The sequence below is a fragment of the Centruroides vittatus genome, unplaced genomic scaffold (genome assembly GCF_030686945.1).
Source record: "Centruroides vittatus isolate TY-2023 unplaced genomic scaffold, ASM3068694v2 contig_926, whole genome shotgun sequence".
Lineage (NCBI taxonomy): Eukaryota > Metazoa > Arthropoda > Arachnida > Scorpiones > Buthidae > Centruroides > Centruroides vittatus.
The window spans coordinates 3449800-3460142 of record NW_027122612.1 but is presented as its reverse complement, the minus strand read 5'-3'; the positions used below and the strand labels follow the sequence as shown (position 1 = coordinate 3460142).

Here is a 10343-nt window from a genome sequence, read left to right as displayed (position 1 = left end):
TAAAAGTGTATAATTTTATATCATAAATCCTATTTCGATAACAGAGGACTTCATTACAGATGTAAATTATGCCAGAGAATTGGCTTTGAAAACCATTTCAACTGCTTCAGTTGAACCGAGTATCCCTACTGGTAAGTCAAATTTTGATTCTGAATAAAATTGTTGAAAGAATAAACTAAGATCACAATATAATTAGCGCCGATTGTTAAAAAAAATTTATAATTTTTAATCTGTTATAATAAGGGCTCCATATCTAAATATTTTCTATCTTTTATTATAGAGGAGTCCTGTGGCTTCCAGTGGCCCAAAGCCAGGACCATTGAATTAATTTCGTTATACAACGAACACAGAGAGAAATTCGAATTACCTCAATATACAAATATTCAGGTTGTACTGCTTGCCAAATTAACATTGTACGTATGAACCTTTCATAAATAATTTCTAACAACCTTCTTTAATATTATAGATATGGAGGATAATTGCAAATAAATTAAATGAAGAGGGGTTTTCGGTGACTCCAGCCCAGGTTGACACCAAATGGCGCGGGCTGAAAAAAACTTTTAAAAAAATAAAACTTCACAATTCCCAATCTGGTAACAACCGGAAACATTGGGAATTTTATTCCTTAATGGATGATGCCATTGGGAAACGGCCAGAAATATCCCCTGTTGCTACTTGTAGCAACACAGATGGAGTGAGAGTGAATCCTCACTCAAGTTCCACTCCCACTCCGTCATCCCCGTCTCCTGTGGCATGCACATCATCCCCGTCTCCTGTGGCGTGCACACCATCCCCTCACCCAGTCTCCTGTGGCGTGCACATCATCCCAGTCTCCTGTGGCGTGCACATCATCCCAGTCTCCTGTGGCGTGCACATCATCCCCATCAACCCAATCTCCTGTGCCCTCTTCATCTAATACCAATTCTCGTAAGAGAAAAAGAGACAGCAGCGAGTTGCTCAACGTCTTACATGATATTAGAAGAGAAATACAGGAGAGGAGAGAGGAAAGAAAGAAAGAACGCGAAAAACTCCACAAAATATTAGATAAAATTTTAGAAAAATTATAAATAAAGTTCATTTTTATTGAAAACAAAAAGTTTTTAAAGTTTTTATTTCATATAAAGTAAACAAAAACTCGTTTTTAATATTTTTGATGTAATCTTTATTTCATAAACTTAATTACTTAATATATGATATATATACAGACAATATGTTACATTACAGAAAGTTATATAATATATACACATACAAAAAGTTATATAATACATATACATTTCTTTTTTATGTCATTAATGCTGTATTCGCCTTGCAAAAAGAATGTTTGCCAAATCACTACGCTTATTTTGTGCATCTCTTCTTGCTTGGACGTTTTCAATTACTTCTGGCACTCCAACTAACCTTTCCTCTTCAATATTGGTTTCATCTCCTTCTAAGATAGAAAAGTTGTGGAGAATGCATCCTGCCATAATTAGCATCACCATTAAGTCCAATCGATGCATATCAAGAAGTTTGAAGCGTCTAAACCGACCAACAAACAACCCAAATGCTCTTTCAATTGAGCTTCTACATTTTGAAAGCTTGGTGTTGAAATATGATTGAATTTCAGTTAAATGGCCATTGTCTCGGTATGGTGTTAATAAATATTTATTTAAAGGATAGGCTGCATCACCGAGGAGGTGAGTGTCTACCGGAAATCCTACACCTTCATCAATTCGCTTAGCTAATGTGGATCGACGATAGACACAGGCATCATGAACTGATCCCGCCTCTCCTACATAACAGTCCGTGAATAGCAACTTCTCGTTGCATACAGCCTGGAGAATAATTGAATAAAATTGTTTCCTATTATAATAGGATGAATGGTCATTCCTGGGGGCTTTAATAGCCATATGCTTACCATCTACAACTCCAATCACTCCAGGAAAACCAAACTTTTTTGTGTAATATTGGCTTGTTTTAAATGCCTGTTCTTGGTTTGGCCAAGAAAGTATACCCTCTCTTTTATTCAAGTCCAAAAGTGCTGAGGAAAATTCATGTAGTATTTTCCAAGCTGTTCGTCTGCATATGTTAAAACGATCCGCAGCTAACCTGAAAATGAAAATGCACGTTAAGTTGCTACATAGTATTGTATATACATAAATATTAATAATTTGTATATAATGCAATACACTAACAGCATTATATAGTCTGTTAATTAATTATAGCCACACTTGGGTTAGGTTAGGAATTCAAGAGATGATTTCATTTGTCTATGCAAATTATTTTACACTGATTTTTGAAAATTCAAAATTAATCATTATATTAATAATTTAACAACAAAAATATATTTTTTGGCTCCCAAAAGTATAGATGATAAAACAAAATTGCAAAATTTGAAGCATAAGAAACTTATGTGATGTCATTTATTTTTTATAATTATAACACTTTTACTTTGTTGTCAAGTAGTAATTTAAATACTGAATCAAAACTTTCCAAAATTTTATATGGAAAAGAGTTTAGTATGGAAGAAATTACATGAATATGGAAATTAAAAGCAGGAGGCTGTAGTGTCAAGGAACTTGCAAGTTTTAATGAGCAGATCTTCTACTGAAATTTATAAAATTTTGGAAAAATCATCACTAATACCTTCTAAACATTGATTAAGGAAGGCCCAAAATCATATGTCAAAGTGGTAGTGATAGAACTGTGCATCTTGCATCACAACAGAATAAATTAGCTTGTCAAATTTTGTGTGAAAGTGGATTAAAAACATCAAAAAGCAAGCACTGTTAGTCAAAGAATTTCAGCAGCTCCACATGTGAAATTTTATGCCTTGATAAAAAATCATCAGTAACAAAATTGGCAAGAATGCAGTAGACTAAAGGTCACATGCTGTGGAATGACCAATAGCTTAGTCCTTTACAGTAATGAAAAAAAAATTTAATTTGTATGGCCTAATTACTGGTATGGTATTAGGAAAGACAAGTGCAGTTTTTCAACAGTCAACAAGGTGGTGGTTCTGTTATGGTGTGGGGCTGCTTTGGATTTAATGGTTTATCAAATTTAGGGATTTTAACTGACAAACATCTAAAAATTATCAAGAAGTCCTAAAAAAGTCATTTATTACCTATTGGAGAAGAAATTAAGAGGGACAAACTGTAATTTTATGCAAACAGGAGTATTTAATGTTAGTTGTACTATTTTTAGCTTCTGTATGTATTACCTTTAAAATATAAAAATTTGGTGTAGTTATATTTAATTGACACAAAAAGATCAAGAATTTACAAAATTTGTGATGATGTTAAAAGTTGTTAACTTATTTATACTGTAAAACAGAATTTATGTTTAAAGTTTCAAAGTACCAAAGTTTCATTTAAAAATTCTTTATAGTTTTCTTTTAATTCAAAAATATATATACATTTTGTTAATTTTAACCACAATTCATATTATTAACATGAATCTCAATTAACGATATAGATCTGTACTTTACCTGAACGGAGCTTGATTCGATAACAAGTAGAGACTGCACAATACTTTTTTCTCCACCGTCAATGGACATCGTCCTCTTGAATTCTGATTTTTATTAAACAAGGGTGCTAATTTTGACATTAAAATGTCCGCAGTTGTCCTATTTAATCGAAAATGTTCTTGAAAATCCTTCGATCGGTATCTTGGCACGGTGTACTCAACATACCCTTTCACTTTCTCAACTGACTTGCTGTTCTCACCACTAGACGAATTCGCCTCAGCTTCTACTGCAGATATTGCACATTCTAGCAACAGATCATCGTCTTCAGACTCCGAATCTAGAGACTGTAGCTGTGAAATTATCGCTACAGCCGCTGACACTAATCCGGAAGCCGCCATTACTGTGTGTATACTTTTACGAGCGTGCTAGTATGACGTCAGGCTGAGCTGGGTGTGTATACTTTTACGAGCGTGCTAGTATGACGTCAGGCTGAGCTAGGTGTCGGCGAGCTTGGAAGCTAGCAAAAAGTAAACGCACCCTGAAAATGAGTTCCGAATAGGTTCTAGCAGAGCGACCTGGCGGGCGGGTGCGTAGAGAAGTGGACCGGCGCCTGCCGGGACGGAGGTTCGAGTCCCCGCTCAGGTAACAGGTGTAATAATAATAGATACTTGTATTTACAGGCAACAGATGGCGACTCCGGACGACTGCAGGCGGTAGACTTGGCCCGCGCGCGGGTGCTAGGAAAGGGGGACACGCTTTTTTTAAACACTGACAGGCGAAAAAATCGAAAAAAAAAATATTGGGTCGCGTGATCCGGCTTTTTTGCCCGCGAACCCGCATGACGTAGGTGCAACTTTCGATGGCTATATCTCGCGAACGCGCACATATACAGGTATGATTCCTTTGACCTTTTTGCTCCCCGGGAGGTCACAATTTGCCCCCTCCTCCGCGTCATTCGGACCTAGAATCTTGCCGCTTTATTGCGAGGTGAAGAAGGTGGTGTACGAGACATTGGGCCTGGGTTAAGTTCGACTCCTCTAATAACAAGCAAAAAGAACAAAATTAAAAAAGAAAGTATCACAGTAGAAAAAGACATCTTCTATAAAATCAATTAATGGCAGACAACAAATTGTAGTTTGAAATAGTAACTCACAGAAAAAACACGCCAGCAGCCAGCACTGTCAACAGCGCCCCCCTAGTATAATAAATATTAGAATATTAATACTGCTCAGTCCTAATGATCTACAGTCATTTCTCGAGTTATGACGAAAAAACTTTCATAAAAAATTTTAAAAATGTATCAATTTTTTATAGTTTTCGTCAAATATATATCATATACATATATATCTTGCACGCTTCTGACGATTGATTGCGTCATCTTTAGTTTTGTTGTACCCTTCGCGTGTGCTTATGTAAGATGGCTAACTGTTTTGTTATAAGTACAGTCACTTCTCCACTTACGTCCGAAGTTGCAGAACCGAGCCCCGTCGTAAGTCGAGAAGTGAGTGTATTGACTAATGCAGGCATTAATTTGACCGTAAACTGCCGAATTATATACATATATATTATATATTATTTAAATATATACTTATATTATATAAATTTATAATTTATCAAATTTCTATTTATTAAAATATAAATAGTTTTACATGTAACATACAAAATTCATACAGGATAAATTCATATATTGCAAGAACGCTATTATACCTCAACAACAATCAAATGAACAAAACGTTGAAACAAAAGTAATGAACACGAAGTACTAAACTTTAAAATTATCACATTGAAAAACCACTGGTAAGATCATCATCATCGGAATCTTCCTCACTAGAACGTTTTGGTATGGTTGAAGCAGATGATGGTTTCCAAGTTTAACATTTCATCGTTGTTGCTTTTAAGTAGCTCCTTTGCTAATAACAGTGCTTCACAAGAATCGGTAAGAACTCGATTTTGTAGTTTAGTTTTTATTAAATTTAATTGCAAAAAATACTTTCAACTGCTGAATGAGGAAGCAATAAAAGCATCTATTTACTGCCAAAGTGAAGTAAAAAATATAGAAATATAGAAGAAAAACGAATGTTTTGAAAGGTACTAAATTGAAAGGAAAGGTATTAGGATTTCATGAATAGTACAAGGAAAATGATGTTGGGTATCTTGATACTGGAACAAGTAAAAAGGTACTAGATTAGTGCAAAAGTATTAGGTGGAACAACACCAGTGGCGTGCCGGGACATTTGATAATAGGGAAGCTGTGTTTCTGTGAGAAGCCGACTTCCTGGGGCAATCAGTTAATTGCGCGTCAGTAATGATCTTGGTTCCATTCCGGCTCTTTCAGCAGGGTTTTATTTGTGTCCCCAATTCCCTAATCTCTTAATTATTTGACTATTGTACTTCTTAAGTAGAAATAAGTCGAAACCGGTTACTTTGTACTTGAATATTTGTAGTCTTGGGAAAACATCGGAAAGACAAATTTTTATAACAACGGATATATAAATCGTAAATTTAAGGAAAATAAATTCTAGAGCTGTTTTTGTACCACGTACATCTCATTCATTAAATTTGGTTGTAAATGATGCTGCCAAAGTAACAGTTAATTTTTTAACACTGTACTAGAATTGTACACGTTTTTTCTGCATCCCCTTACAGATGGGACATACTAAATCGTAATATAACCGGTTTACCATTTTAATCCGTGAGTAATATAAGATGGGAGAGCAGAATAAATATATCAAATATTTTAATGGATTTTTTTAAAACTCTTGTCAACTATACAGAACTATCATAAAAACATGCCAGTAAATTCCTATCGGTTGGGTTAAGTTATAAATCTAGTCCAAGGGTGGGCAACCTTTTTTATAACATGGGCCAGAATAAATTTTACGTTTTTTCCGCGGGCCGTAGTAGTTAATTGACGCCTTCTTGTAACCTGTAATTTTTTTAGTTTGCAAATATGAAATAAATAAATAAAAAGTTAATTACTACATTTATTTCTCTTATCGTTTTTCGAAAATTACAAAGAATTGGAAAAATTTCCAATTTAATAATCTATTAAAGATCTCGCGGGCCGGATAGAAACTTTTCGCGAGCCGTAACTGGCCCGCGGGCCGGGGGTTGCCCGCCGTTGATCTAGTCTACTCGTGATTCGCATAATCGGGCGAGGGAGGCCGAATATCTAGCAGGCAGGCGGCTAACAGCCCACAACCGGTCCGGGATATAAAAGTGGATGCTTTATGCGTGTGTCGCTTCTACCAGCTAAACCGGGTGAGGTTGGTGCTCTGTAAACCGCATGCGCCAATGCCTATATAATCTGGCTGATTGGAAACTGACCCGGTTTCGACATTCCTTCCGCCACCGAATTATTCGAATGTACAATAGCAATCTTATCGTTTTTTTCACATGTAGTATAGAAATTTGTAAAAGATACATAATGCAGTTATAATAAAATATGAGTTTTAATTAATTCAAAGTACGATAAAATATGAAAATTTATATTTTATAAAATACAAGGGAAGGTCATTGAAAGGTGGAAGCGGCGCTTCCACCGCTTTCAATGACGGCACGCCACTGAACAACACTGGTGCTAGCTTTGTAGCCCCGATTCTGTTACCTGGCGTCGCCGCTAGAGGCGCCTCGATCTAGTTTCGTCTAGAGCCCTAATATAAACAGAGTATGGCCAACTGGGGGGTCAAAATATGATTGGCTACTGCCGATCACGTGGTTTATGGACGCCATTATGAGGCCAGCTTTCGATCTGCTTATGACAAGTGAGTGTCAATCAGCTATTTATTCCGATAAATAACAGAATTAGAAACTTTATATACCACGTAATTCCGATCTAAAATAGATTTTAAACATCGAGTTAGTTATTATTTAGCTATACTGACGTTATAAATCATTATTTTAGCCTTTAGATCTGCCGATACATCTAAAGCTACCACATAAAAATAAATCATGCCAGGTTGTTCAGCCGTTAATTGCTCAAATAGAGCTCCTAAATTCAAACTTCATCGATTTCCTAGTGATGAAGCAAGAAAAAAAATATGGGCAATTAAAGTAAACAGGCTGGATGAAAATGAGAAATTATGGATTCCTGGAAAACATGCAGTACTTTGTGAGGTAAGAATCAGAATTTTTATGAGAAAGGACTTCTCTTTGCCTACCTATTTAATTGTACATTGCACATTAATAAACTAAGGCTAAAATGTATTAAGCCTGTTACATTTTAGCCTTTATAAGTTTATTGGTTTAGTGAAATGTGAATATTTACAATTAACTCTCATAGGCTCATTTTGAGAAAGATCAGTATGAGAATCACAGGAAGGATGGAAGAAGATTGCTGAAGCGTGATGCTGTGCCTACACTTTTTTCTCATAGACCTGCACCTAAGAGAAGAAGATGCTCTGGACCAAAAACAGGGCATAGAAATGATTGTGAGCATATAGATCCGACCTTGGACCACAGTTATGCTACAAATTTATCTCCTATGACATCTATGCAGCCCAGTACAGGTATATTTATAATATAAATTTAAAATATTCTTATTAAATATTCTATTTTTTCTTATTGCATACTTTGTTTCTTTTTGAAGAAAATGGTGATGGCTGTAAAAGCACAAATGAAGATGAAGATAATGAGACATCTGGTTTAGTATTTCGGGACTCCAGTAATTTTGTTAGCCAGCCACTGTCACCAAAATCAAAACAGATTAATGAACTAAAATCTCAATTGCATAATGCATTACACAGAGTTAAAAGAGTGCAGAAAAGTAAGAAGGGTCTCTATGAAGAGATAAGAAAATTAAAGTCTAGAGTCAATACACAGAATACAAACATAAAATTAATTTTTAATCCTGATCAAATGACAGCACTTGGAAACGTGTCAACACGGGGAATAAAATGGCAAAATAATACAATAAAAAAGGCCTTGCAGTTAAAATTTGCTTGTGGAAGATCAGGCTATGAAATGCTAATTGAACAAGGCTTGCCTCTTCCGTCTTTACGGACATTGCGAAGACGACTACAGAACATTAATTTTGAAAGTGGAATACTTCACGATGTGTTCTCATATTTAAAAATAAAGTCACAGAAAATGAATAGCCACGAAAAATTCTGCTGCTTATCGTTAGATGAAATGGCTATTGCTCAGGGTGTTCAGTATGATCCACAGGGTGATAGATTTTTAGGTGATGTAACACTGCCAGAACATGAGGGATATGCAAGTCAAGCATTAGTCTTTGTACTTGGTGGTATCACTAGTCGATGGAAACAAACTGTTGCATATTTTTTCAGTGGAAATTCATGCAAAGGAGTTGTATTGCATGATATTATCCTTAGTATTATTAAAGAAGCAGAAGACATAGGTCTGAAAATTATATGCATTACATGTGACATGGCTAGTGCAAATAGAGCAATGTGGAAGGCCTTTGGGATCAACGTGGGCAAATATGCAGAAACTATTAATAAGATTGTTCATCCTTATGATTCATCTAGATCTATCTACTTCATAGCAGATCCGCCACATATTTTGAAAAATTTCCGTGCTGCCCTGTTACATAATGTAAATATTATTCTATCAGCTGACACTGTTCATAAATATAATCTACCAACGAATGTTGTGGATCTGAATCATGTTATTAATTTAGCTAACTATCAAAGTGATTGTGAGTTGAAGTTAGCACCTCAACTTACTTTACAGCAACTTAGTACACATCATTTTCAGAAAATGAAAGTTAATGTTGCCTTGAAATTATTTAATTGTAAGACTAGTACTGCAATGCGATACATGATTGATGAGGTTGGTTGGAGTAGAAATGTTGAAACTACAGCTTGGTTTATTGAAGTTATTGCCAAATGGTTCAATCTCATGTCATCAAGACATCCTGTTACAGCACTCAGTCTACATGATAAGAACAAGTATGATGAATCGATTGTCTTCTTAAAATCATGTATAGAAATTTTCAATGGCCTCACAATTGGAAATGGTTGGAAACCAGTACAGTCAGGGGCTATATTGTCTACCAGTTCAGTTTTGGATTTGGCAGACTTATTATTACAAGAGCATAATTTCCATTTTTTTTTTGACATCCAGGTGTAGTCAGGATTTCCTTGAAAATTTGTTTTCGTGCATTAGAAAAGGTAATCCTACACCAACTGCACTTGAATTCAAGTATAACCTGAGATTGCTGACTATTGCTCAGTATCTAAAAGCTCCATCATCTTCAAATTATGACGAGGATGATGGGAAATTTCTTGCAGAGTTTTTAGATAATTCTCAGGACTGTCCAATAACAGAAAGTTACTTCAGCAAAGATGAATTTCTTTGTAAAGGAGAAGAGGTGGTGGACATTATGAAATTTGAGCAAGATTGCTTGTATTTACTTGCAGGATATGCCATAAGGCAAGTAAAAATTAAAGACAGTCACTGTAACAGTTGCTTACAGTCAATTGAAAGTAAAAGTACAGAGACTATGCCTCAACATATACAAAAACTGATAGAGGCAAGGGAATTTAAAAAAGATGCATTGACCTATCCAACAGTTTCGGCATATAACATGCTCCTACGGGTGGAAGAGTTATTTAGATGTGCTGAAGAAAAATTTTCTAGAAATGCCATTAATGTAAAGAAACAGTTTCTTAATCAGGTTAAGGAATTGGCCCAAGAACAATTTCCACAATGTCATGATATTAAAGGGCATTTATTGAACAGATTTTTAAATGTAAGATTTCATATATTTGCGCAAGAGTTACAAAAGAAAAAAACAAATGATGCAGGTATAAAAAATAGGAAATCTAGTTTTTCAAGTAAATCCATGTCAGGATACAAATGTCCAAAAAATTAATTAAATTACTAGTCTTTGTTTATTGTCTATATATATATTTTTTTGCTAATGTAATAA

At 35.1% G+C, this 10343-nt stretch overlaps 1 protein-coding gene across 1 annotated transcript; it reads right to left on the bottom strand.

The window, feature by feature from the left end:
• Nucleotides 1-1289: 1289 nt before the first annotated feature.
• LOC136984680 (putative nuclease HARBI1) lies at nt 1290-3846 on the bottom strand. The gene is made up of 2 exons (XM_067281755.1): nt 3470-3846; nt 1290-2088 (listed from the first exon to the last, which is right to left on the bottom strand). The coding sequence occupies exons 1-2, from the start codon at nt 3844-3846 to the stop codon at nt 1290-1292; spliced, it is 1176 nt and encodes a 391-aa protein (XP_067137856.1).
• Nucleotides 3847-10343: the final 6497 nt, after the last annotated feature.